This window comes from Puma concolor, chromosome E4 (genome assembly GCF_028749965.1).
Source record: "Puma concolor isolate L17-30 chromosome E4, mPumCon1.1.hap2, whole genome shotgun sequence".
NCBI classification, from domain to species: domain Eukaryota; kingdom Metazoa; phylum Chordata; class Mammalia; order Carnivora; family Felidae; genus Puma; species Puma concolor.
This window is the reverse complement of record NC_141683.1, coordinates 1,740,689-1,768,230: the sequence shown is the minus strand read 5'-3', so window position 1 is coordinate 1,768,230 and position 27,542 is coordinate 1,740,689. Positions and strand designations below refer to the sequence as shown.

General features: G+C 47.1%; 2 protein-coding genes and 2 non-coding genes across 11 annotated transcripts; all 4 read left to right on the top strand.

Moving 5' to 3' along the window:
* Positions 1–683: 683 nt before the first annotated feature.
* On the top strand, positions 684–17,292 carry KHDC4 (KH domain containing 4, pre-mRNA splicing factor). 4 transcript variants are annotated; one of them, XM_086694221.1, is made up of 14 exons: positions 684–982; positions 1,608–1,824; positions 5,062–5,190; positions 5,538–5,617; positions 6,727–6,779; positions 7,051–7,214; positions 8,159–8,370; positions 8,919–8,979; positions 10,477–10,534; positions 10,764–11,017; positions 13,081–13,260; positions 14,151–14,263; positions 14,899–14,990; positions 15,988–17,292. In XM_086694221.1, the coding sequence occupies exons 2-14, from the start codon at positions 1,774–1,776 to the stop codon at positions 16,185–16,187; spliced, it is 1,647 nt and encodes a 548-aa protein (XP_086550347.1). In that variant the 5' UTR covers positions 684–982; positions 1,608–1,773; the 3' UTR covers positions 16,188–17,292. The 4 variants fall into 4 exon arrangements, 3 of the variants coding, with proteins under 3 accessions (XP_086550347.1, XP_086550346.1, XP_086550348.1); XR_015246228.1 differs by lacking the exon at positions 684–982 and adding an exon at positions 1,001–1,101 and having other exon boundaries at positions 14,179–14,263; positions 15,988–16,044; XM_086694220.1 differs by lacking the exon at positions 684–982 and adding an exon at positions 1,001–1,101.
* Positions 7,447–7,575, top strand: LOC112851833 (small Cajal body-specific RNA 4). The gene has a single exon (XR_003222827.1).
* On the top strand, positions 11,731–11,862 carry LOC112851836 (small nucleolar RNA SNORA42/SNORA80 family). Its single transcript, XR_003222829.1, has one exon. It is a non-coding gene; the product is annotated as a small nucleolar RNA SNORA42/SNORA80 family (small nucleolar RNA).
* Positions 17,293–18,848: 1,556 nt separating the features above from the next.
* On the top strand, positions 18,849–27,542 carry RIT1 (Ras like without CAAX 1). Of its 5 annotated transcripts, none has more exons than XM_086694223.1 (7): positions 18,849–18,900; positions 19,089–19,136; positions 19,323–19,447; positions 19,599–19,655; positions 23,187–23,260; positions 23,484–23,675; positions 24,883–27,542. In XM_086694223.1, the coding sequence occupies exons 3-7, from the start codon at positions 19,342–19,344 to the stop codon at positions 25,111–25,113; spliced, it is 660 nt and encodes a 219-aa protein (XP_086550349.1). In that variant the 5' UTR covers positions 18,849–18,900; positions 19,089–19,136; positions 19,323–19,341; the 3' UTR covers positions 25,114–27,542. The 5 variants fall into 5 exon arrangements, with proteins under 5 accessions (XP_086550349.1, XP_086550350.1, XP_086550351.1 ...); XM_086694224.1 differs by having other exon boundaries at positions 18,857–18,900; positions 19,086–19,136; XM_086694225.1 differs by having other exon boundaries at positions 18,868–18,937.

Here is a 27,542-nt window from a genome sequence, read left to right as displayed (position 1 = left end):
ATCAGGGATTTTTTCACAGTTACAGAGCTGCAATTGGTTGATATTTAAATTTGAACACTTAGCAGCATTCGATTGGTTCCCACCTTTAGGTCAAACCACAACTGGGGGTATGGGTATCTCAATGATTGGTCAGGAATACGCAGGCGCGCCAAGCAATTGTACAGAAGTGGAACAAGCTGGTTAAGTTTCAGTTTGCTTAGGCCTCTCACTACCAGAATATAAATTTATTTGAAACACAGCACTCCATGCTAGTCGTTCAACCTAGAGTCTCCTAGCAGCTTGAAGACCCACCAAACGCCGTCGGTCCGCGGCGTCCCGGCCCCAACCCCGGCGGGGCGCCCCGGCCCGCCCCCCTCCACCTCCGCCGTCCACGACCCACTTCCAGCCCAACCCCAGCGGTGCGCCCCGGCCGGCGACCCTCACCTCCGGGGTCCACAACCCACTCCCAGCGCCCCCAGACCCCGGCGGAGCGCCCCGGCCCGCCCCCTCCCCTCCGCTCCCGCGCCCAGCCGCCGGCGCCCCCTCGCGGCGCGCCCCCGAGGCCCTGCTCTGAAAGCAGTGGTTGGCGTGCAGACGTGAAACAACTAGAGAAATTTCTCACATGACCTTTGGGACGCATCATTTGCCTTTTCCTAAGCAGGTAACTGAGTGAAGCGGGCCAAAGTGGCGGGAAGGCTCTCTCCCTGGCCAGAGGCTGGGCCTCCACACAAACGTGGCTGGACCGGGGGACAAACTTTTAATTCCCCGACTCTTGCGTATTGTCTTGTGGGCTACCTACTTGCCCACAACAAACATGGATTCTCCTCGCCCCAATTGCGCCTTGATATGCTCTTCGGCAGCCATCTTTCTCCAGGGCAAGCCGAAAGCAGGAAGGTCACACCCTACCTGTCTCGGATAATGCCAGACGCCTTGAAATCAACAAGAGTCCAATTGGAACCGACGCTTTCACCGGAACGGCTTTTCCTCACGACCGGAAGGGGCTGTGCGTGAGGGCGTTGGGGGCGGAAGTGACGGGAAGGTGGTAGTGGGGTAGTTGGCGGGTGGTTGAGCAGAGCCGGTCGCCATGTCCGCGGGGAGCGCGACACATCCCGGGGCCGGCGGGTAAAGCTTCCTGGGCGAGGGCATCGCGGCTCGCACGGGGCAGAGGAGAGACGGAGGGACCGTTGGGAGCTGCGTATGGGTGTGGGGGGGGGGGCGTTGAAGTGGGAAGTGTACGTATTGGAGGGCTGGGCTTTTGGGGAGAAAGACGGTGAGCAGGCCTTGGGGCCCCCGAAAAAGGCCGGCAGGGAGCAGAGGGAGACGGAAAGCAGGGACTTTTCGGAAGGACCGGCCAAGAGGAGGGGCAAAACGGGGGCATGTGGGACAGAGTGGAGTTTTCTCAGAGGGGTGATGGAGTAGAAAAGAAGTAGATTCTGGAGTAGGGTCGAAATTAGTGAGGAAATACTGCAGTAATTGTATAAAGAGAGGTGGTCATTTTAATATTGATAAGAGACTTGAGGGTGTAAAGAGGACACGATAGACGGCAAATGGGGTGCTAAAGCGTAGTAAGGGGAAGAATAACACGAATAAAGCTTTGGGGCCCAATATTTTCCTCTTTTTCCCGGTAGGCGCCGCAGCAAATGGGACCAACCAGCGCCAGCCCCCCTTCTCTTCCTCCCGCCGACGGCCCCAGGTGGGGAGGTTACCAGCAGTGGGGGAAGCCCTGGGGGCTCCACAGCTGCTCCCTCTGGAGCCTTGGATGCTGCTGCTGCTGTGGCTGCCAAGATCAATGCCATGCTCATGGCCAAAGGGAAGCTGAAACCAACGCAGAATGCCGCCGAGAAGGTATTTGAAGTTGAAGGGACTCTGCTAATTGCGATGTTAATACAGGTTGTTTTGTAATTGTGCGGTCCAAGAATCCTGTGTGTAGAGGAGAAAACCGGGACCCAGTAATTTAAGGATCACTTAGTTTTGGAACATATCAGGTGATATTTTGTCATTTGTTTTTACGAGGCAGCTTTGGTTGGTTTGACTACATTTACGGATCAAATAGCTCATTTTGTCTTTGTTCTTAGTTCGGCCTGCTATCTACATAATCATTTAAAGCAACGATGTAGTATAGTTTTCACCACATGTGCATTTTCCCTGAAGTCACATGAGAAAGTCCAGGTAAATCAGTGAGCTTTAAAATGTCTCTAGTCAACTCTGCTCAAAAATACGTTTATAAAATGTCCTTTATAATTAGAATCTAATGAACGTCTACAGTGTAATTAAGCATGAAATAAAATGAACAGTTTATATGTTGGTTGGTTTGCTGTTTTCATACAAATTGGTCATTTTATAGAATTTGGTCGTTTTATAGAATTTGTGGTATAACTAAAATCTCATCACTAGACTGGATCTGAACTTTGAAGTCTTTAACTTATCCTGTAATAGGAAACCAGAATCTTCTACAGGACGATGCGTATAGTGGCTGTTTGTAGTGCTAGAATGCATGCTTTGCACTTAAAAGAAATCCTTATAATTTTAAGGGATGGATTACTGTCTCCAGTTTACAGAGGATGGAAATTGGGCGTGCGTGTGAATGTCAAGTTGTGTAATTGTGTAAGATCTGTCATGGTTGGCACACGTGTGACTTCAGAGTCTCCTCGGACAACTGGGTGTTTAGCTTTTGCTTGAAAGCCTCTGGAGTTGGAGAATTCAGTGTGTTCCAAGGCTGCTTGCTCCATTATAATTCTCATTTGAAAAAAAAAGTTCTTCCGGGGGCGCCTGGGTGGCTCAGTCAATTGAGGTCATGATCCAACTTCGGCTCAGGTCATGATCTCATGGTTCGTGGGTTCAAGCCCCACGTCGGGCTCTCTGCTGACAGCTCAGAGCCTGGAGCCTACTTCCGATTCTGTGACTTCCTCTTGCTCTGCTCCTCCTCTGCTCATGCTCTGTCTCTCTTTCTCAAAAATAAATAAACATTTAAAAAATTAATAAAAAAATAAAGCTGACTTCCATAGTACCTGTGAAGAAATGAGTTCTGTGTTTGCAATTTAGGTGAGCAGCGACTGTGTTAATTACAATTAACACGTTGTGATTATTTCACAATGTAACCGTATATCAAAATATCCAGTTCACCTTCAGTGTATGTACACAATTTTTGTTTGTCAGTTATACCTCAATAAAGCTGGGGGAGAAAGGAAAATACGATTTTTTGTTAGCTGTCCTGTGTATGAGTATGATATCAACAGGCCATAATGTGTCTGGATGTTTAAGTATTCAAGCTCGGCAGAATTGGTGGGAACTTCTAGTGAATTGGAAGTTCGTTATTCATTGTATTTTGATGGTTTGCAAAGATTGAGTCTGTTGTCCGTTTGTAAGTTTTACAAGGAGCTATAACACGCTGGTGATCATGGAGTGCTTCTTGAGTAATAAAATTCTTAATACTGATGTGAATCACTTTTTTTTTTTTCTCTAAAAAGCTTTTGAGCTCAGCAGGCGGCAGCACAGTGCACAAATAGTGGATTTGCAATCAGAATATCTAGATGGGAAACCCAGGGTCCTCGGTTCTTGGCCTTAGATATGTCGTGGAGCCCCAGTTTTCCTCATCTGATGGGGTTGGTGACATGTACCTGGGTGGTCCCCGACAGTGGCTGCTGCCTCCTGTAGCTATTTACATTAACATTTGAGTGAAAAGTAAAATTTAAAGTGGAGTTCCTCGGCAGGGCACTTGGACACGAGGCTGACGGCGCCCACGTTGGACTGCCAGGTAGCTCCCACTGCTGGACGGCACTGCCCGCACCTTTGAAGGTGGCCCCGGGGTTCAGGGAGGTGAGGTGTGCTTGAGCCAGCGTGCTGAGTGGGGGGCTGAACAAAGATGAGATGTTGCTGAATCTAGTTTGTGTCCGTGATTTAAAAACGTGTCTGATGCAGGGGCGTTTGGGTGGCTCAGTGGCTTAAGCAACCGACTTCGGCTCAGGTCATGATCTTGCGGTTCGTGGGTTCGAGCCCCCGCATAGGGCTCTGCGTCTCCCTCTCTCTCTGCCCCTCCCCTGCTCATGCTCACTCTCTCTTTCTTAAAAATAAATAAACGTTAAAAAAATATTTAAAATGTATCTAATGCATAAGGAAGTAAACTGTATTTTTATCTTCCTGGAGCAGATTTGTGGGACATTGGTCCAAGGCAAGAAAAGGTTGGGGAAGGCCATCTTGGGATGAAATTTTTCTTGAGTAACTCCAATCCAGTTATCTGGAGTTGCCTACAGTTGAAGTTGAAAGAAGCCAGATCAGATTTTAGGATTTTGCTTGACTTTTCATCCATTCTCTTAGTTCTTTAGTAGAAAGTAATGGGTTGTCAGGTAGAACTGACGGGTGTTCCAGGTCACTGCAAGGATGGGATTAGGTGAATGTAAGGTGCCATGGCCGCAGCGGTGGCACAAAGGCAGCGTCCGGTTACACAGGTGAGGTGCATGGGTTGCTGGACTCTGCCCTGTATTTTTTTTTTTAACTTAGTTTTTAAATTTATTTATTTTTGAGAGACAGAGCACAAGTGGGGGAGGAGCAGAGAGAGGGGGACACAGAATCCGAAGCAGGCTCCAGGCTCCCGGCTGCCAGCACAGAGCCCAACGTGGGGCTCGAACCCACAAACCGGGAGATCACGACCTGAGTCGAAGTCAGACGCCCACCCGACTGAGCCACCCAGGCACCCCTGCCCTGCATTTGACTGCACGTACGGCTAGCTGGTTGAGGTGCAAAGCACCATAACTTGGTCTTGTGATTTTCCCCGTGCAGATGGCAGCGTAGGGTTTCTGGGATCATGTGATCGCAGAAACGCACGCGTGGCTGAGGTTACAGAGAGACCTGAGGGTTGCCTTCAAGTCAGTTGACAATACTCGGTGTCAGTTCAGTGAGGTTTTGTTTGCTCGTTATGTCATTTTTGCAGAACGACCCAGGCGTGTTTCCAAAGTGTGTTTGCAGGCAGGTTTGGGGAACGGTAAGGTGGTGGTGGGACTTGGGAAGGGCCGGTTGTAAATTGGACAGCAGAAAGATACTATTTCATCTTACAGTCTTTTTGATCTAATTACTCTTTCTTGGTAGCTTCAGGCTGCTGGCAAAGGCCTAACTAGCAGTAAAAGCAAGGACGACCTGGTGGTGGCTGAAGTCGAGATCAATGACGTGCCTCTCACGTGCAGGAACCTGTTGACTCGAGGGCAGACTCAGGATGAGGTGGGGAGCTGTGGGGCCTCTGGGGACGGCGGTGGCTGGGCATGGTCTTGTGAACGCGGAGAGCGGAGTCAGATATTGATTAGCGGGTTTGGGTCATAATCTCCAAAGTCAGGGTTGGGTTGAATTAACTGCAGAGGGACTTTCTAGTGAAGGTGAAGGAGCCGATATGGGGGGACTCCCTGGGTCAGCTTGAGCAGGAAGCGATTTCCGATACGGGAGGAATTCCTGTACAGACGTCATTCCTGTCTGTTGGTGGAATGAACGCATGGGGAGAATCCATCCCGCTGCCTGTCATCGAAGTCGGTCAACTGCCACATCATCCTTTTAATAGAATGTTTCCTTTTCAGATCAGCCGACTTAGTGGGGCCGCGGTGTCAACTCGAGGGAGATTCATGACAAGCGAGGAGAAGGCCAAAGTGGGGCCAGGGTGTGTATGCACTTCCTCTGCTTTGGGAAAAGATTGGACACGGGTTCGCGTTAGTGTGTGTTTCATTCTGAGGAAATAGGTGTGAATATTTGGTCAGCAGCTTGCTAGACGTACACGCATGCTTTGTAGTAGAACTTGGGGACGTCTCAGACGTGCGTAAGGAGGGTCGGCAGCTCTCGACCTTCCTGCTGCTCTTTGATTTTTCATTTCACGGGTAACGTTTTCTTAGAGGAAACATGTTACGGGAAAGCGTAAGATGAGACAATTGCTAACATTTAACGGACACGCTTCTAAATTTCTGTGTGGGAATGTTTCCCCCAACAAAAGGGCGCGTGTTTTGTTGTGATCTCTGTCTAAAAAACATCCTTTTGTCCGACTCCTTGCTGTGTCCAGGGTGGCTGGATTATCTATGTAAACATCTCGTCCCCTTTAGTTCGTCTCTCCCATTACCCGGTGTTTGGGGGCGGGTACTCAGGCAGTGCAACATTTTTCACGTTGGCCCAAACCAAATATAATTAGGAAGCAAAACTTGCTCCCCACCTGAGACAGTATATTGCAACTGTGTGCACGCCGGTTGCTGTTTTGAACTTTTTTGTCTTTAGACACAGCTCTTTTTTGCTGACAGCTTGTTATGAACTGTATGGTTATCGAAGATCTTCTCTGTGATTACAGTCAAAATCTGAATCTAAGCCACTTTACGTTTAGAGTCGAGAGTTGCTTTGGTTGCGGGCCTCACAGCCATGGGTCTGTGCGCTCCTGTCACTGTCACCCCGGTCATTTGGATAGACAAGAGCATGTCTGCACGTAACCTGTTAGCCAACAAAAAGGAATTTTCTCAAACATCCGGTTATCTCGGTTGACTAGATCCCCGTATTCAGGAGCCCACATGAACAGATTTGATCCTGTGTGGGCTGGCTAACGTGAAGCAACCAGAAAAGTTTATTTAGCCTCAGCTTTAAACCACGTTCTTAAAAATTAGCAACAGTCATTTCTGTGAATATAGTGCCTTTGCCTTACTTGGAAAGTATAAACGTTACAAATTCGGAGACCCATTTGGTTCCTTTGGTTATGACCAGTTTGGGATCATCATTTTGTATTTCTCTTTATAGGGATCGTCCGTTATACCTTCATGTTCAGGGCCAGACACGGGAATTAGTGGACAGTAAGTAACGGTTGGGCTCACATCTGCTTTTTGTGAAGGGCAAAGTATAGGGCTCTAAGTAACAAGTTGGCAGAATGTTCCCGGGCTGTGCTAACTCGTGTGTATGAACCGCTTACGAATGGGCTGGGGGTTTAGAGAGGCTGAGAACCTCATACTTGGGGATCCTCTAAAACGGATTAGTACATGGGCACCTGAGCGTTGACCTTTGTCACGAGCTGGTAGTCCGTGCGTTCATCCCATTGGTATAACATCTCACCCTGTTTTTCCACAGGAGCTGTAAACCGAATCAAAGAGATCATCACCAATGGGGTGGTCAAAGCCGCCACGGGGACGAGTCCAACGTTTAATGGTGCAACAGTCACTGTCTATCACCAGCCGGCGCCCATTGCACAGCTGTCCCCAGCTGTTAGCCAGAAGCCTCCCTTCCAGTCAGGGGTATGTTTGGTGGAGAGATCCCCTAACAGCTTTGCCATTTCTGTAAAATTGACATAGGCCACAGAAAACGGGAGACGAGAAGAACATAGAAAATCCTGAAATTCTGACCTGAGAGTTCCCTGCTAGTGCTGGCCTGGTGACGCGCCCTTTGGAAAGGGCGGTGACGCAGTCGAGGGCACACCGTTCGCTGTGAAGTTAGTGGTTTGGTTCTGTGTCTGTAAATGTGACAGCAGCTGGAGGACTAAGAAGGCTGAGTCTGGTGAAGCAAGACTCTGCTGATACAATCCTCCTAGAGAACAGGGTGGGCGAGAGCAGCCCTCACTGGAGGACACCACGGGGCTGACTGCACGACCCGACACGCCACTATCGCGTCCCGGGAGACCGCACCGGGCTCTCCCTGCCTTGCGGTGGCCTGGGCCGTGGGCGTGCTTCCTGAGCCGCGAGTCTTTGCTTTATGCCTGTTTTGCTGAACTGAGGAAGGTGTTAATGTTCTAGGTAGGTGCGTGGCATAGGCAGATCTCATTTAAATTAAGTTACTATAGGGGCGCCTGGGGGGCTCAGTCGGTTAAGCATCTGACGCTTGACCTTGGCTCAGGTCATGATCTCAGGGTTTGTGGGATCGAGCCCCACGTCAGACTCCATACTGACAGCGCAGAGCCTGCTTGGGATTCTCTCTCCCTTTATCTCTGCCCTCTCCCCTGCTTACGCACTCGTGTGCACACGCACTCTCTCCCTCCTTTTCAAAATAAACGTTAAAAAAAAAAAAGAATTTAAGCTGCTTTGTAAAGTTTATTTTTATAGGCTCATGGTAGAAATTATTTGGAGTCCTTGTTCTAACAGTGATTAAAGGTATCTGGAGGATTAAAGTCTTGCGCATAATCATTTTCAAGATTTGGATTTAATTATGTGTCATGTTTAATCTGAGGTGTTCTGTTCTTCCACAGATGCATTATGTTCAAGATAAATTATTTGTGGGTCTAGAGCATGCTGTGCCCACTTTCAATGTCAAGGAGAAAGTGGAAGGTCCAGGCTGCTCCTATTTGCAGCACATTCAGATTGAAACAGGTGCCAAAGTCTTCCTAAGAGGCAAAGGTTCGGGTTGCATTGAGCCAGCATCTGGCCGAGAAGCTTTTGAGCCTATGTATATTTACATTAGGTACGTGTGGATGGGTGGGGCTGAGGACATTTGAATGCTTGTCACCAGATCAGTACAGGCAGGGATAATTCAGAAGGTGTAAGAAAATAGGTTTAATAAACCTTAACATGAGGGACTTAGGTCAGTACTAGAAATAATCAATTTGTAGTTACTTAGTAAGAATGATTGAAATAGGAGGTGGAATTGCCTTTTTTAGTATTCAGGTTCTTGGGTTTTATACGATCTCTGACCCTAAAGTAGCTCTGATGAGCCTAAAGTAACCTTTTTTTAAACCTACGACAGTATTCGTGTGCTTTATAGTGATTTTAGTGGCTTTTAAAAGTCTTATGTCAAGAAGTACTATAACTCAGAGAGACCAAAAAGCGTATGTCTCGATGATACTGGTTATATCTTACAGGGCTTCTATTACGTTATTTTGTGATTTTCAGAAAGTTAGATTTGTGCTGCATTAAATGAATTAAACTTATAAACAGTATACGAAGTGAAACACGATTCTGTATCTTTTACTTTTCTCCTCTTTGAATTTTCTGGGTCTTCTTTCTTTGCAGCCATCCCAAACCAGAAGGCCTGGCTGCTGCCAAGAAGCTCTGTGAGAATCTCTTGCAAACAGTGAGTTCTGTTCGATTGTCTGATATGCAGAGAACTGCTGTGTGGGGCTGTGTCTGAGCCCTCTTCCCACCTGCACTGGTTTCCGAGGGCTTCAGTAACAAGTTGCCACCGACTAGGTGACAGAAACGTATTCTCTGACTGCTCAGGAGGCCAGACACGCAGAATCCAAGCATGGGCAGGGTTGGCTCTTTCTGAACAACACCGTGCGGGAGAATGTTCCACGCCTCCCCCGGCCTGCAGCCCTTTGCATTTTCACCTGGTGTCAGCAGAGCTCCGTTCTCTGTCCCGGTGACACCTGGCCTACTCCTGCCTCTCCTTGTCCATCTGTCTCTCAGAAGGGTGGCAGTCCTCGGATTTAGGGCCCACTGGAATCCAGTGTGACTTCATCTTAATAGCGTGTATCTGCAAGACCTTGTTTCCAAATAAGGTCACATTCTGGGGTTTTTGGCAGACGTGACTTTTGAAAGGACACCATTTAAACCACACTGTTCTGGCCACTAACATTCTCTCTAAGGAAGTCAAACTACCCTAGCATGTCCTCGCTGGTGTGCGTTTTCTTCTTTAGGAGGCATTTCAGTATGGAGTTTTGGAAATGTGCAGGCCTTCAGTGTGAAATCTCAATGTCCTCAGTTACTTAAGTAGTCGATACTTTTAATCTCGGTCAGGTTGTTTGCTGTGGGCCTTCCAAGTTCTTTTCAACAGTAAGTTTGGCTAAATAAGGGAGGAAGGTGGAACTACGATGGTTTAAAACCAATCGGCAGTGCTTTGGCCTAATTGCTTATTTGAGTATTCTTTTTATTCTGTAGTCTAGTAACCAAAAGTTAAACCGGGAGGCCTCTTTGCGTAGCACCTGATGGAAACCAGGTTTGGGGTTGACTGTTCAGCGTTGTGTTATTTGATACGTAAGGGTTCCAAACTTTTGGGAAGCTGTTTGCTTTGCTTCTGCAAAGTAACCTGATTTACCATCCTTTGTATCACACAACTGCCCTGATCACCCCCTGGCTTTGTCTCGTTGCTGCGTGCGGCGACTCAGTGGGGTGCCCAGAACGAAGAACTGGATGGGGGGGGGAGGAGGGGGGACATACTAGCTCTGTGCTGAGCCTTGAGCTCCTTGAGGACAAGTCCAGCAAATAAAAGAATGAATGATTTCTCATTAGTTATATTGACAACTTAGGAACTTCCTACCTTCTGTATCTGTGTGGCTCTGGATGATTTTTACCTCAGAGTTGGGTCTCATTTGGGGGATTTTAAATAATCTCTACACCCGACATGGGGCTCAGATTCACAACCTTGAGATCGAGCGTCACACACTCCACCCATTGAGTTAGCCGGGCGCCCCGTGCCTTATTAAAATTTAGAGTAAACAGGTCTCAAATAGGTTGAGATACCAGTGGAAATATTTTAATCCTCGGCTGCTTTAGTCCCAGAACCAGACCCTTGTAAATAATCCACAAATTGGGACTGTCCCATATGAATTTGTCTTCCCTTCTCTTGCAGGTTCATGCTGAATACTCTAGATTTGTGAATCAGATTAATACTGCTGTACCCTTACCAGGTGTGTATGTCTCAAAGTGTTTCACGAAGGTAAATGCGTTGTTAGCGATATCTGTGTGTAGAATAGATACTTAAGGCTAGACTAAGCGTGCCAGGGCACTCAGAACCTAGGGTGATTTGAAAAGCCATTCGTACCTCAGTAGTTTTCTTCCCTAGAGATTAAGTTAATATTCAGCTAAAATGTCTCATTCTGCTGCAGCTGATTAAACACTTTTTTTCTTCCCCCTCAGGCTATACACAACCCTCTGCTATAAGTAGTGTCCCTCCTCAGCCACCATATTATCCATCCAATGGCTATCAGTCTGGTTACCCTGTTGTTCCCCCTCCTCAGCAGCCAGTTCAGCCTCCCTACGGAGTGCCAAGCATAGTGCCACCGGCTGTTTCACTGGCACCCGGAGTCTTGCCAGCATTACCTACTGGAGTGCCCCCTGTGCCAACACAATACCCGATAACCCAAGTGCAGCCTCCAGCTAGCACTGGACAGGTAGGACGCCAGGGCGGGAGCCGACGCCGCTGTGCTGGGGGAAGCCGGGCGGGGGAGGGGCGCGGACGCGGCGGCGTGGTGCAGAGAGAGCAGGTGTGTAATTTTGGTGCAGCGGGAGGGATTTTCTCCTGTTCCTCCTGCGTTCCCGCCACCAAGCTACCCGAAGGCTTCGGGGGACAGCGTGCACACACCAGTGTGTTCGTCCTCAAGTGTGTGGCACTGGCAGACCGGTGTGTAGAAGAGGGGTCGGCGAGCTTCCTCTGGAATGCTGGCCGCCGGCTAGGTTGGGTGTTGCGGGCCCTGCGGGCTCCGTCACGCCTGCCGTGCCCGGTCGGCGGGCGCACGCGCGGCCCGAGACGATACCGAGTGAGTGAGCGTGGCCGTGCTCCGGGAACACTCGAGTCGCAAGTGTACAAGGGCCACAATCGTAGTTTGCCTGCACCTGCCTCCGGGAGAGGGGAGCCAGCCCACGCCACGCCTCCACGCGTTTGGAACGGAGTCCCTAAGCTTCGAAGGAAATCCACCATAGGCAGGGGTTCCTAGGCCAAGGGCTACATGAGCTCTGCCAACTTAAGGATCGTAAATGCTCTCACGGAATTCTCAAACTGTGTAAGAAACTAGAATTTTCGGAAAGGGTAGGCAGCTAGCTCATCTGGATGGATGGTGTCCGACCCTACGTCCATCAGAGAGCAGAGGGAAGCTAGTGAGTGAGCGCACGGTGATTGATGGCGGGCCCTTGACCGTGGGCCTCTCAGAGTGGACCCGTGCCAGAGGAAGTGCAGCCCCGAACCATTGCCCAGCCTCCTGATCGGTGGGCTGTGAGCACTGAAGGGGGCTGGACAGGGAGAAACAGCAGAAGACTTCGCTGAATTCTGGCGGTGACCCTGAGGCCTAATCATGTGCCTTCTGTGTTTGGCAGAGCCCTAGTTCTCCAGCCGCGCTGGAGAACTTGAGCCGTTCTTGAGCCGCGCTGGTTTGTGACCAGAAATGTATATGGTGGAGCAGGCTCTTTAGGGTTGGGCTTGAGAGAGCGGGCGGCCCGGGCCCCTCATGCATTCCCGGGTTTGAGCTGTGCCTTCCTGGAATATAATTCAGCCTATCCAGGCTTTGGTTTCCTTATAGAGAATGGGCGTGGGACGCCTGGGTGGCTCAGTTGGTTGAGTGTCTCTCGATCTTGGCCCAGGTCAGGAGTTCAGACCTCCGAGTTGGGCACTGCCCTGGGTGTGAAGCCTACCTTAAAAAAAAAAAAAGAAAAGAAAATGGGCGTAATGATAATATCTTAGAGGTCGCAAAGGTTAATTGAGGTGACCCACGTGTTCAACAAGTAATGGCTATTTGATAAGACTTGTCTTATCTCTCTGACGCGTGCTGGGTCAGTCCTTATTCCTTTTTGGAACAATCTCTTAAAACATTAGACTCCCCGGGGCGCCTGGGTGGCTCAGTCGGTTAACCGTCCGACTTCAGCCCGGGTCATGATCTCACGGTCCGTGAGAGCCTGCAGCCTGCTTCCGATTCTGTGTCTCCCTCTCTCTCTGCCCCTCCCCTGTTCGTGATCTGTCTCTCTCTGTCTCAAAAATAAATAAACGTTAAAAAAAAAAAATTAAAAAACATTAGACTCCCCGTTGCTATGACAACTTACCCACGGAAGTGGCAGATGGACTTGCCTTTGCCACGAGCGTTGGCAGCCTTTATGATCCAGAAAGAGCTAATCGCGTTGATTAGAGGAGCTTAAATTGGAGAATGTTTGGCTTGTAACTTCTGAACTAAGTAAGTGGCTAGAATTTGTATTATTTGTTGGTCACGTTTGCTCCTAATCGCCCAAGTGCACAGCAGATTTTTCCTAAGAGTTGAGAGCACCTTAGAGATCCGTCAGTTTTGCATTTCCCTACCGTCAGGGTAGGAAGGCTGTACTGTCACCAGATGATACAGGAAGGAAACTCGCGACCAGAGATACAGGATTTCTAGGATACATGTGCATCATTAAAATGTATTGTAACTGTTGTGTCCTTAAACTGGCTGGGCATTCTCACACCATTTTTCCCCTTGGTTTGTTTTGGTCCCAGAGTCCGATGAGCGGGCCTTTTATTCCTGCTGCTCCTGTCAAAACTGCCTTGCCTGCGGGCCCCCAGCCCCAGCCCCCGCCCCCACCCCAGCCCCCACTCCCAGCTCAACCCCAGGCACAGAAGAGGCGATTCACAGAGGAGCTACCAGATGAACGAGAGTCTGGACTTCTTGGATACCAGGTTAAATAAAATACTATTACTTTCCTCCCCATACCCTACTGTATCTTTCCTTTAAAGAAAGAAATTCACATCTATGCCAGTTGTGTTCCCAAAAACGAGGATTTCTGTTTTCTGGAATCCATTTAGATTAGGGTTTTTCCTTGGGGGATTAACTGAAAGCAAGAATGAGTCCCTTTGGGTGGGTTTGTCTTTGGGGTCAATATGATAAAATCCAGAACTCCACATAGAGAGAAGTGTAGGTCTCTTATGACTGGCACCTGGAACGAGTCGTGTAGATTTCTGCACTTCCTCTTACACAGCACTCTTGAAAGCCTCAGATAGTTCTCGCTTCCCTACACATCTCACCAAAAGGTATCATTCTACCTCCCAATAGTGGTTTGTATTTAAACCTTAGCTCCCAATTTACTATTCTGTCTCTCCATAAGAAAGAGTGATTTTTTTTCCTCCAGTCCCCCACCGCCCGCAGAAAAAGGTGGCCAAAATGTGATTCTGTGCATAGTTATAGTCATTCGAGTATAGGTTTTTTAAAAATATTATTAAAATGTTTAGTTTTGGTGCAGTTTTGTTTCATCAGGAGAAGCACCTGCGCTTTTTGCCAGAGTCCTTGAAGCCTTCTTTGAAACACGCTTTGAAGCATTTTTATAGTTCTAGATGGAGAGTTGAAAACAGATGCAGGTAGCATAATCAATCACGATGTCCCCGAGCAAGTCCTCCGTAGAGAAGAGTGATCTCTGTTTGGGCCGTGGTTACGCCCCAAATCCCAGAGAGCTATGTAGTGCAGATTACTGCAATTGACCAGAAAGACAAGGCACTTGACAGTTACGTTAAGGAGCTAAAGTCTGTACAGCAGTTGTAGATTTGCTAATGCCACTGTATTTTTCTGCTCATAGCATGGACCCATTCATATGACTAATTTAGGTACAGGCTTCTCCAGTCAGAATGACATTGAAGGTGCAGGATCGAAGCCGGCAAGTTCCTCAGGCAAAGAGCGAGAGAGGGACAGGTAAGTTCGTTGGAGCGGAATTACATGAATGTATTAAGACGTCCTCTGTTTGCATCGCTAGTGAGAATGGTCATTGCTGCGGGCTTCCCGTGTTCTAAAACTGTAACGAGATCCTTTGGCTCAAATAAGCTCCTGTTCTTTGTAACGGATACGCTAATGGAGAATAGGACGCGCCTCCCAGTCTCCGGGCCGCTGTACTCGACTTTGAATAATTCAGTGCTTGTGCATTCAGGCATCTTCCTTTACCTTCACTGCCTGCATCTTGGCCGTTTTCCTAAGCGTAGGCAGGGACAGGAGTCTGACACAAGCCAAGTTTGCTACTCAGAATCCTAGAACCTGATGGGTTGAGGTACTTGAATGGAGGTCCGGCCTGCCACCCGGGGCTCGCACTCTCCTGTGCCATCCTTTGAGCCCTCACTAGATGAGCCTAACTTCTCCCAGCAGCGCATTCTTGTTTTGGCCCGGCCCAGCCTGGCTGTGTAGACAGGCCTTACAATCTGACAACTTGATGGTAGCTTGAAGGGTGGGGTCAGGCGGAAGGGGTAGAAGTGGATGGTTACCTGCTCCGTGTCTGCTGGACAGGTTCTGATGGATTGAATCTGTCTTAAAGGGCTGTCACATTTTTCTCCTAACAGGCAGTTGATGCCTCCACCAGCCTTTCCAGTGACTGGAATGAAAGCAGAGTCTGATGACAGGAGTGGGTCTGGGGCCGGAGCAGGGGGCCATGGTGAGTGAGGTGTAGCTGGGGACACTCGGGTGGCTAAGACTGTTCCTAAGCTGTTAGTTTTCTGACCTGATGTTCACTCAGATGGCACTCATTCAGGTGTTTAATCCAGCTTCTAAAATCTACAGGCTAATGAGAATACTTGTTTTTATTTAAAAGGACGACATATAGTTACACGGGCTTTAATTTTCAACTGACGTGTGTCTAGGAAAGAGTTAGTTAACTTACGTTTTATGCATAGCATTAAAGCCCTAGGAAATACTAATGATTGGTAGGTCAGTTCAAAACTTTGTTGTCTTTGTTATCTGAATACCTGGAGGTAATCTGATGCAGACTTGAGGACTGGTATTTCGGGGCACCTGCCTGGCTCAGCCAGTGGCACATGTGACTCTTGATCCTGGGGTCCTGAGTTCGAGCCCCATGCGTAGAGCCTACTTTTAAAAAAGATTGATTTTTCTTTGTATTGGGAGCTGAGCTACTTCTCTCTGCATAGCTCTATCGATTGAATGGTCAGCCTGTGGCTGTTGAAAAAGCATTGCCTCTTAGTATCCCAGAACTCTAGACGTGTAGAGGAATATGGGGCCACTCGTGTTCTTTGCCTGTAGTAATAAAAGTGAGCAAAAGAAAATACATTTTTTTTCTTTTCTTCTTTTTTTTGAACTCTTTAAAAGGTGAAATATTAGCCTCCGGAGACTCACTTGCTAACTTTACTTTTTTTTTTCTTTTTTCTTTTTTTTTCTTTTTTTTTTTTTGTGTTTCTTTTTTCTTTCTCTGTTTTCTTACATGGTTCTGGTGGACTCACATTTGCTGATGCTGGTGCTGTTTTTCGTGTGATCTTCAACGTTTTTGGGTGACCATTGACCCTGTGACCTCAAAATGGTGTCCAACTAACCAATTACAATTAACATCTTTTTTTTATTAACGAATTTATGGTATTATCTTTTTTTTTTTTTTTTTATCTTGGTGGGGAACGGGGTTGGGGTTGTTTTCTCTATTCTAGATTATCCAGTCAAGAAGATGAAAACTACGGAGAAGGGATTTGGGTTGGTGGCTTATGCTGCAGATTCATCTGATGAAGAGGAGGAACACGGGGGTCATAAAAATGCAAGTAGCTTTCCACAGGGCTGGAGTTTGGGCTATCAGTACCCTTCGTCACAACCACGAGCTAAACAGCAGATGCCATTCTGGATGGCCCCGTAGGAAACAGTGGAGCAGAGCTTTGACCCTCGGTGACTCTCTTTAGCAATAATGCATGCGTTTGATTTAATAAGACTCTGGGGCCTGTACCGGGAACCATCTTGGACCTTTGCAGAAGTTAGAGATGCAGCGTCTCCTTTCTCAAAGTGTCTCGTTCTTTTTACAACATCCCTGTTTCTGCAGTGGCATAGCATCTGTTAACATTTACTTAGAATCACAAGTTTGTCTCAGAAGCTTTTTAACAGTTGGTGAAATGTGCTTGTTCAACAGAGCATCCCAACAGGGTCATTCCCATATACATTTGACCTGGTCCAGCCTTTTCCACATGAATGGCCCCTATTCTGACGAAGAGAAGGTTTTATTTGTATTTTACTACTGTTTGGTCAATTTTGATAACAACTGGTTACAAACGACGCCTTACTATTTATTAGTGGGGAAATGATCTTAAGACCATCCTTTCCTTTCAGCACCTTTAAATCTAAGGACAATGCATCCCTGTTTCATTTTTGCATTCTTTTCTGTTTTTGGAAACTTCAGTTTTACTAATTTAAAACTGTTGGATATAGCTGGATCCTGAGTAGGAAGATTAAAGTTTTTTGTTTTTTGTTTTTTTCTTCCCTGTGTCTTTTTACTGGGATGAGCCAAAGCTGGCACCTTCAGGCACTCTTGTCTCAGAAAGCCATTGCCGTTTTTATTGCCCTTCTAAGCTCCATGTCGTCAGCTGGGTCAGAGAAAACTGCTTGATCAAAGCTGGTCAGAACTCCTCACAGAAATGAAACACAGTGGTCTGCCTCTCAGAACTGGTTGCAGCTCAAATAGAGAGATTTGACCGCTCAGTAGGATGGATGGCGGACTTAGTGACTGAAATTGCAACTTGTCCTTTTTCTTGGCATTACAGGTTTTGCCAAAAGAACTTTTTTGTATCAAATATTGACGTGTGAAAGAAGGAGCTAGTCTGCTGAACCAGGAGTAGTTTGAGATACTGAACTGTCATTTTTGCACATTTGAATACTTTGCAGGCTGGCTTTGTATAAACGTATTCTCTGGTTTCCTATATGTTGTAAATATTTAGACCATAATTTCATTATAAATAAATGTATAAATATTCTGTTGTGGTTTCTCTGTTCTCTTCTACAACCCGTCCATACGCTAAAATGTATAAACTTTTACTGATAGCTTAATGGAATTATAACCCACCAGAAAAATACATACACGGGCCCAGAAGTTTCCATATAGTTCCAAGAATTGATGACTTAACAGAGTAAACTCTTCAAAGTCCAGACGAAAACATCGAGGATAATTATAGCGGACTCCCTCCGTTCTCGTATTTTAGCCCTCCTATATGGAACATGGTTAGAGAGTGAGGTACTTTTTTTTTTTTTTTTTAACGTTTATTTTGGAGACAGAGACAGAGCATGAATGGGGGAGGGTCAGAGAGAGGGAGACACAGAATCTGAAACAGGCTCCAGGCTCTGAGCTGTCAGCACAGAGCCCGACGCAGGGCTCGAACTCACGGACCGCGAGATCGTGACCTGAGCCGAAGTCGGCCGCGTAACCGACTGAGCCACCCAGACGCCCCCTGAGGTACATTTTTAAAGGACATAGACACAAATTATGCTTGAGAAAGCATTCTTAAAAAGAAGGGTGGGTAGAAGTTTCAGCAAAATTTGCCCGGTGCCAATTCCTTTCAGACCTGTGTGTACCACCTAACACAGAGGTGAAGATAGTGCTAGTGCCTTCGCTATTGCTGTATATAAAGGCCGTGGGGGGGGTGGGGGGGAGTGTGTGTGTGTGCTGGGTGGCTCAGTTGGTTAAGCCTGAGCTTGGTCTAGGCTCAGGTCATGACCTCATGGCTTGTGGGTTCAAGCCCCACATCGGGCTCTGTGCTAACAGCATGGAGCCTTTTGGGGTCCTGTCTCCCCCTCTGCCCCTTCCCCGCTTGCTCTCCATATCTATCAAAAACAGATTTAAAAGTTTTAAGTTTTTAAAAAGGCCCTGTGAACAGTCTTAAATTATTCTTTAAAATCTCTTAATTTCCTTCTTGGGGGGGGGAGGTAGTACATTGTCTTTAAAAACCCAGTTTTGAAATGCCTTTCATTGGGGGCACCTGGATAGCCCCAGTTGGTTGAGTGTCCGGCTCGATTTGAGTTTGGGTCATGATTCTGCGGTCCTGGGATCGAGCCACCGATGGGGCTGTGCGCTGAGCGTGGAGCTTGCTAGGGATTTTCTCCCTCCCTGCTTACACTTTCTCTCGAAAGTAATTTTAAAAAATAAAAACCGAGATGTCTTTAAGGTACATGCGTGTAAATGTGGAACTGTGCTCAGCCTAACCACAGTGTTGTGAACGAACCTCTGGTCTTCCAGACCTGACCCGCAGTCCCTGTAGCCGTGCTTTGGTGGAATTTGGTTTTTCCGCGGTTAGGCCGGAATCTTGGCCTCTGCACTATTTTCCGGGAAGATCTGGTGGGTGCCCATTTCGTACGTTGCCTCGTTACATTTGGCCAGATTCGTTTTTTATCATAAACGACACACAGCCCCGCTAAGTCAGTCGCCACAGAGGCCCCCTCGGTCCCTTACCGAGCCCGCCGCCTCTTCCCGCGCGCGTGCGCACACCCGCGAGGGGCGCTCCCCCCCGCAGGGCGGGGCCGGGCGCGCGTCACCCGGCCCCGCCTCCCCGCCGTGGCGCCATCTTCCCCGGCGACGGGAGGGGTCACAGGTCAGCGCTGGAGCCTCGCGCGGGGCTGGCGGGCGAGGTGGGGGTCGGCGCGCCTCGGGGGCGGGGGCGGGGGGCGCGCGGAGGAGCCGGAGGCTGAGGGGCGGGCTCCTCGTGGCGGTGCCGGCGCCCTGGTCCCAGGAGGCTCCAGAGGCGTTTTGCCTCTTTTGTTTTTCCTCTGGAAATAGCAGGACTTGGGAACGCTGTGCGGTGTCGCCGGCCGGACTGCCCCGGGGAAGGTGAGGAGGCGGCGGCCGGCCGGGGGCCGGGGGACCGAGGGCCCGGGGCGCAGCGCGGGCCGGTGGAAGGGGCGAGGGCCGCGGGGCAGGGGCTGGGGGCGCGGGACCCGGGCGGGTGGAGGGGGCGGGGGCTGCGGGTGCGGCCCGGGTCCGGCCCGGGTCCAGCGCGTTCTTCTCGCTCGCCAGGTGCGCGTCCCGGGGGGCCATGGACCCGGGGCCGCGCCCCTCCGGCAGCGGCTGCAGCAGCCCCGCGGGCCTGTCCCGGGAGTACAAGCTGGTGATGCTGGGCGCCGGCGGCGTGGGGAAAAGCGGTAGGTGCCCTCGTGCTTCCAGTTCACCAGAAGTGGGGGTGAAAAGAGCTCGTCTCCACCCCAACCAGGTGGCTGTCGTGCAGTGGTGACCCTTGCGGTTCTTCCCGGGGGCCACTTCTCTGGATTGTAACTCTCCTGTCTTGTTTTGAAGCCATGACCATGCAGTTCATCAGCCACCGATTTCCAGAAGACCACGACCCCACCATCGGTAAGTCACGTTACGGCGGAAGTTTCCAAACAAACTCTACGGACGCGTCTTGGCCTCAGCTTTTGGAACGGTTTTTTCACTAGTCATCTTCTGAGCCTTTTTCCGTGTCTGAGATGTTTTACCGAGAGGGTCACAGAAGTTGGGAGCAAATGAGCATTTGTTTTTTCCTGACTTCACTCTGAATGTGTGTAAGCCCTCTTGGGGACACTTTCCTTCGTGTGGTTGCTGGACTGCATTGCCAGGTGAAAGGAAAAGTTTCAAGGCCACCTAACAGACGCCTTTGCTGTCACTTGTCTAAGGGTCTCTGGCTCTGTAACTATGAGTCAGCTGATTTGAACTTCCACAAAAGGAAGCAGAAAAACAAGTCGAGCCAGCCTGCTGAGCTCTTACAACTCGGACTTGCACACTGGCCTTCTTCCACTGGCGGCTCTTAGTTTACTTCCTCATCCCTCAAGTTGATTACGTCCTAAGGTTAATACTTAATGCTCTGCTCTTGGCCAAACTTGGTTGGAGTAGCAAGTAATTTTCGTCCTGCCTTTTTAAGAAAGGTTGTCGTTCTCTACAAAGACAGAACATTACTGTCATTCCTGAGCCGGAGGGAAGCAGGTTTGATTCTCCGGGGTTACATCCCAGGACAAAATGAAAAGTGGTGGGGGAGGGGACGGGGAGGGCCCAGAAGGTCGGCCATGCTGTTAGTATTTTCAGAATGTGACCCTAGGTGGTGATCCTGGGTCTCTGGGAAGGATTTCCATTGGGTCGGGCCTCTGCTGCTGTTTTCCACAAAGCCAATGAGTGTTCTGTGCTAAGCCAGCTTTGAATGTCGTCATTTTATACCGTAAATGCTCCTGTGACTTGAGGAACATACAAACAGTCCTTGTTTTTTTAAAGTTTATTTTTATTTATTTTGAGAGAGAGAGAGAGAGAGCGAGCGAGCTAGCAAGCGGGGGAGGGGCAGAGAGAATCCCAAGCAGGTTCAGCACTGTCCGTGCAGAGCCTGACTTGGGTCTTGAACTCACACAAACCGTGAGATTGTGACCTGAGCTAAAATCAGGAGTCGGGTGCTTATCCAACTGAGCCACCCAGGCGCCCTGGTCCTTTTTTAACGTTTATTTATTTTTGAGACAGAGAGAGTGCAAGTGAAGGAGAGACAGAAAGAGGGAGACAATCAGAAGCAGGCTCCAGGCTCCGAGCTGTCAGCACAGAACCTGACACAGGGCTCGAAACCATGAGCCATGAAATCATGATTTGGGCTGAAGTCTTGACACGTAACCAACCGAGCCACCCAGGAGGCCCGGTCCTTGTTTTTTTAAATGTACAGTGTTGTTTAGGGATTCAAACTATGTTGGGAATTCTAGGAATAAACTCAGTTTAGGACTTGGGATAATTTACTGAGAATTCCAGAAATATTTTTTCTTTTTTCTTAAAAACTCCTACTTGTTCTTGAAAAAGTTAATTTTTTTTTTAAATTTTTTTTTCAACGTTTTTATTTATTTATGGGACAGACAGAGACAGAGCATGAACGGGGGAGGGGCAGAGAGAGAAGGAGACACAGAATCGGAAACAGGCTCCAGGCTCCGAGCCATCAGCCCAGAGCCTGACGCGGGGCTCGAACTCACGGACCGTGAGATCGTGACCTGGCTGAAGTCGGACGCTTAACCGACTGCGCCACCCAGGCGCCCCGAAAAAGTTAATTTTTTAAAAAATTTTGACGTTTATTTATTTTTGACAGAGAGACGGTGTGCGAGCAGGGGAGGGGAAGAGAGAGAGGGAGGCACAGAATCTGAAGCAGGTTCAGCACAGAGCCCAACTTGGGGCTCAAACCCATGAATGGTGAGATCATGACCTGAGCCAAAGTCGGACACTTAACCGACTGAGCCACCCAGGTGCCCCAAAACAGTTAATTTTTTCAGTTTTTTTTTTCACAGTCAGCTGCTCTCCTGACGGTATTACCTGATTCAATAGCAAATACTTCCGTCTCTTGAGTTCCCATTATGTACCAAGCACTGTAGTAGGCCCAGAGGGTATAGTGGGGAGCAAAAAAATTTGACCCTTGCTCTCATCGAGTTTATGTATTAGGGGGTTTTGTTTCAAACTTTGGTGACCCTGAGAAGAAAAGCTTTACATTGTACCCAGTACACACGTAAGTGTCTGTGTCTGTGTGTACGTGTACCTATGTACATATATACACGTAACTAAAACATCAGGAAGCTGTATTTATGTCACTATATGTGGTATGCTCTTAGGATTTCTTTTTCCTTTAGAATTTTGCTTATTTATTTTAATGCCAATCCCATCCCATTAAGTTCATTCACAACTCATTAATCCTAATGGATCATGACCTGTTGTTTGAGAAGCAATGGTGTCGTGGGCTCTTTATCTTGAAGGAGAGTCAGAAGCAGGGATTCAAGAAAAAATGTTGAAATACAGTGGGGTGTATTTGAATGATACATATATCGAAGGATAGAAATATTGAGTGGGTTTTTTTCTTTTTTAAAAAAATTTTCTTGTATTTTTCAAGGTTACTATAATAATATGAGATAATATGAATATAATAGTGAATATGAATAGATAATATGAATAATAATAGTGAGAAATTTTGTGTCATAGAGGAGAAATTATGACAATAGGGATTATCTAGAAAAAAGGAAATTATGGTTTTTCTTTTTTGTTTGGATTTAAAAGGAAGAGAAACCATAGTGTTTGGTCAAGTGCAACTATGTAATAAGGGGAAGACCTTTAATGTTTTAGAATTTCATTTACTTTATTTGTAAAATAGAGATAATAATGCCTACTGTGGATTATTGGCATATTTGTTACTGAATGAGTTAAGTATATAGATTACTTAGGATAATGTCTCACATCTAATAATTATTTAACAAATTGGTAAAGTTACTTTTTGAGCCCAATATTTTTTCAAAAAAACCAGTATTCTTTTATTGCTTAGGATCGTAGGTGAAATCTTATAAAGAAGCTATGGATGAACTTATGTCATTGCTTAAGTGAAAAAAAAAAACAACCATAAAACACCTCAGCTGAAGATCCGATTTACATATCTTAATGGATTTAGCATGTTTCCTGAGAAAATCTGGGCACTGAGAGAACTTGGGTATAATCTAATTCTCAATAAGACAAATTTTGAAATGTTTATTTTTGAGAGAGAGCGAGTGAGAGCGTGCATGCACACATGCTCGCAAGCAGGGGAGGGGCAAAGACAGAAGGAGACAGAGGATCCTCCGTGCTGACAGCAGTGACCCTGACCTGGGCTCGAACTCATGAACTGTGAGATCATGACTTGAGCCGAAGTCAGATGCTTAACCGATTGAGACACCCAGGCGCCCCTCCATAAGATGAATTTTAAGGTTGTGGGGCGCTGGGTTGGCTCTGTTGGTAGAGCATTTGACTCTTGATCTCAGGATCATTGATTTTAGTTCAAGCCCCATGATGGGCTAGAGATTACTTAAAAAGGAAAAAATTAAGGTTGCATATTTTTGTGTTTATGGGTTTATAGTACACTTTTATTCCCTCCTGTAGAAGATGCTTATAAAATCCGGATCCGTATTGATGATGAGCCTGCCAACCTGGACATTTTGGATACGGCTGGACAGGTATTAAATCTTAGAATACTATGTATAGAGGTGTTTTCACTCTGGTAAAGGGGAGGGGAAGGCTTACACAGAGAAGATCACCAGTTCATCTCTTTTAATTTTTCATGCCCTCTGACTCAGGATAGCAGGTAATTGATGTGTCTCTTCTTGAACCTGAAGTAATAGCTAATACAGATGTAGTTCTAGGTTGTACCAATGCATTAGTGATCCTGTTTCCCTCTAGGCAGAGTTTACGGCCATGCGGGATCAGTATATGAGGGCAGGAGAAGGGTTTATCATCTGCTATTCTATCACCGATCGCCGAAGTTTCCATGAAGTTCGGGAATTTAAGCAGCTTATTTACCGAGTTCGACGCACTGATGATACACCTGTCGTTCTGGTGGGGAACAAGTCTGACCTGAAGCAACTAAGACAGGTGAGGAGGACTCGGAAATATGATCTGTAGTCTTGGGAGGTGGGTTGTTTCACTACTTATAGGTTCTTTTGCCCTAAGATAAAAATCTAAAATTAGTGTCTCCTCAACCTTGGAAATTTTTCTATATCTACTAATTTGCAATTAGTTTGGATAAAATCTGAATGTTAGGACTCTGTTTACAAGATAAAATCTACAGGATGGTAATCAGGTAACAAATAGAATACCCATTAAGTGAAGGATCATGGCATGTTCATTTCTTAAAACCTTAGAAAATGAATTATCTATGCTGCAACAGGAGATGTAGGTTGGATTTCGAGATCTGATTCTTGACAATGAGGATTATGTACTCTGGAAGGGGAGAATAAGAATTGGAGAGGATTATAGAGCAAGTGGTGCTCGTCTTCAAGTTACCAACAAAGTTTGAAGTCTTGCTGTTTGGTGTTAAGTTGAGAGAATAGTGGACAGGCACATTGTGACTGCTGATGGAAGCAGTGGACTGGTACAGACTTTTCGGAACTGGTTGATAGTAGATAAGTTCATAATGCTTCTCTGTGAATGCCTGTTTGAAAAATCTGTCCGGGAATTTATATATAAAATGTTCATTGCCAGGCTATTTGTGGTAGCAAAAAGAAAGAGCCTAAGCGTTCAGACCTAGGAGAAATTATGGTCTATCCCTAATTGGATATCTCGATTTTGGATTTATTACAGTGTAAGGAAGTTAAAATAACATACTTGGTATCTGTAATTACTCCCTGTTCTAAAAAGTTCTCTTTAAAGTAGATTAGAGGGGCGCCTGGTGGCTCAGTCGGTTGAGCGTCCAACTTCAGCTCAGGTCACAATCTCACACTCCGTGAGTTCGAGCCCCGCGTCGGGCTCTGTGCTGACAGCCCAGATCCTGGAGCCTGCTTCGGATTCTGTGTCTCCCTCTGTCTCTCTGCCCCTCTCCTGCTCGTGTTCTGCCTCCCTCGGTCTCAAAAATAAATAAAAAAATTAAAAAAAAAAAAAAATAAAGTAGATTAGAAACAGAATCATGTAATTTGAAGGCAGAGGGAATCTTAGAATTCAACTTCCCGACTGAATTCTTTAATACCTCCAGAGTTGAGCTCTCTTCCTGTTAGATCGCCCCTTCACTTGTCACTTTTTGGGGCAGTTTTAATTGTTTTCCACGGCTACCACTATACATGTTCTCATGTTTACATTTTTAAAGGTCACCAAGGAAGAAGGATTGGCTTTGGCCCGAGAATTCAGCTGTCCTTTCTTTGAGACCTCTGCTGCGTTCCGCTACTACATCGATGATGTATTCCATGCCCTTGTACGGGAGATACGTAGGAAAGAAAAGGAGGCGGTGCTGGCCATGGAGAAAAAGTCTAAGCCCAAAACCAGCGTATGGAAGAGGCTGAAATCACCGTTCCGGAAGAAGAAAGACTCCGTAACCTGAAGGGAAGATGTGAGGTGTTCCTCTGTGAACTGCAGGGCTTACTCAGAGCAGTCCAGTAACTTGCATTAGTGAGCACGGTGCTTGCTCTTTCTCCTGTTATGACCGTTACTTTAAATGTAACTGATGAAGGGGATATGCCTCGAGGGAGTTTGCAGTGATGTGGTGTTTAGAATACTGTCTGTTAGCTAATTCTGATTTATTAACCCAGTGGAGCACTGTCTACTTTTAAATTGTCACATTAGAATTTGATCTACCGATGTTTTGGGTTCTGTTCCTGATATTAGTTAATTAATGTGGATTGTTTATACTCTGGGGGGATATATGTACCACGTGTGTTTGACTAAGCCCACAAGAGGGACTTTCTGCTATGCACTACTCCATGTTCTTTTCTACTTGGGTTTCCTGGGACCTTCTCGGGGAAGGACCTCACTTCTGTTCTCCTGTGCTTCCTGGACACATAGCGAGAACCTCGTAGGGAGGTCAGTGGTACAGTTCAGCGAGTAGTTGTGGAACTGCCTCCTGTTGCAGATGAGGGACCGATGAGATCAGGGAAGCCAGGCTGTGGAGGCGGCTGGGGGACCTCACTAGGGACAGGTAGCATCACAGCTGTGTTCCCAGGGCAGGCCTGGCTTTCCTGAGACGTGCACACCTGACCCAGATGCACTGAATGGGTGAGGACGAACAGAAGCAGTGCAATGTGTGAAGGTTTCTTCTGTGAAGCTCTTTTGTTCTTTCAGGGTTTAGCCTCTGTTTACCGTCAGAGGTGCATGCTTTGGGAACCATTACTGGATTACTAAACTCTTGTTCAGACCCTCGGTTGGGACAGCCATTGCCTTGTGCAGGTTTATTTTTCCCCTGGAGATGCCCACACCCGTGCATTATGTGCTTCCCAGTGCTTCCGTGTGCTCCCCAGGAGAGTGGGGCCTGGCCACGTGTGTCGTAGGTCCCTCGTCAGACTTCCTGCGTCTTGCGTACGGAAGAGACATCAGGAGTTAGAGTCCAGTCGCGTGTGCCTCCTCAGCACAGTCACCAGGCTCCACGCTCCGGGAAAGCCTGCGCGTCTCTGTGCTAACGAGCCAGTTGTGAAGCTTTAGAAAATTCCCGTGTGCTGGGTTTCTCCTTGAAGATTTCTTTACAGGGACCTTGTTGAGTTCACCTCAGGGTTGTCTGAACCTTGACGGAACTTAGCCTAAGAGAGTGCCACCTTGATATTTGTCATAGCTGGGAGACGGTTGTCCTGGGAAGGAACAGCTTTAAATATTGGTGGTGAGTTCTCTTTTTTAGAATCAGGATTGTTTTGATACCTGGACTTAACTGTGTGTGGAGATTAAGTGCAAAAGTGCTAAGAATAATGTAGCATATATGGAACGTCACATGTCACTGAAGTAGCGTTTGTGACCATTTTAAACTCTTGACGTGACTGTGTAGCACCTCTTAAAAAATGCACACCTCAACTTAACTGATTTCCACTCTAATTACAGGCAGAAGGACAGGGTGGTTGTGTTTTTCCTCATCCTCAGTGGGGTGTATGTTCTAGGTTTAAAGAAAGGTGATTGTTGCAACTTTTTTAGCTAAGTAGCGGTCCCTTTTGAAACCAAATAAATTCTGTTTTATGGTACTCAAGCCATCCAAAAGTGAGAGACCCAGAATTTGAATCTATGCAGGACGGAAATCTGATAGGAACTGTAGCACTTTAGCAAAGCATGAAGGTAGAGAAGAAACGTAGTGCAATTCTGTTGTACCAGTATTTCACCATGTGTAAATTAGCTCGGAGCCTTTTACGTGTGATACCTTAGCTTCTCGTTACTAATGACCTAGGGAGTTGTACTTAGCGTCAGGCAAGACTTTTACAGCCATACAAGTATTCAGGACATTCAGTGCAGCACAGAATATTGCCAGAAAGAAAGATTTGTAAGAGAGGAGGGAATTTATATTGTATATGAGAAAAATAACAAATTTGTGTTTTTAAGACTGTCACTGTCATATCTTTGATCATTGGATTGATTAGCCCATTAGTTAGTATTGAGGATTCTATCCATGGTGCTAAATAGTTTGAGGGGGTGTGTTATGTGTAGGTAACAGCTCAATTCTTAGTGATCTAAGTGTATGTAATTTATAAACTCTAAAGAGTCAGGTTTTTCCAATTTGAGGGCATTACAATCAGCTACTGCCTGGAACTTTGAAGAGAAACGTTCAGGGACAAGTGTAAAAGTGCTGGAACTGTCCGTGCCTGCGCCAGATTGTTAAGTCACAAGATTTAGAAGCGAGTGTCCAGAAGGGATGCATTTTAACTTTATCAAATATTAGCAAGAATCGGTCTGCTGTGATGTTTGGGGGTTGCGGGGGGAAGGAGGAGACCAGTCTCTCACTTATGCACTTGTATATGAAGACAGTTTATATGACACAATACAAAACTTTTCAACAACTCA

What these genes read in the sequence shown, in the direction of transcription:
- KHDC4 (XM_086694220.1), top strand. Translation starts at nt 1,064, where the DNA reads ATGTCCGCGGGGAGCGCGACACATCCCGGGGCCGGCGG. An exon ending in AAGGCCAAAGTGGGGCCAGG is followed by an intron (nt 5,618 to 6,726) that starts GTGTGTATGCAC and finishes TTCTCTTTATAG; the next exon opens with GGATCGTCCGTTATACCTTC. An exon ending in GTGAGAATCTCTTGCAAACA is followed by an intron (nt 8,980 to 10,476) that starts GTGAGTTCTGTT and finishes CTTCTCTTGCAG; the next exon opens with GTTCATGCTGAATACTCTAG.
- RIT1 (XM_086694223.1), top strand. Translation starts at nt 19,342, where the DNA reads ATGGACCCGGGGCCGCGCCCCTCCGGCAGCGGCTGCAGCAGCCCCGCG. An exon ending in AGACCACGACCCCACCATCG is followed by an intron (nt 19,656 to 23,186) that starts GTAAGTCACGTT and finishes TCCCTCCTGTAG; the next exon opens with AAGATGCTTATAAAATCCGG. An exon ending in TTTTGGATACGGCTGGACAG is followed by an intron (nt 23,261 to 23,483) that starts GTATTAAATCTT and finishes GTTTCCCTCTAG; the next exon opens with GCAGAGTTTACGGCCATGCG.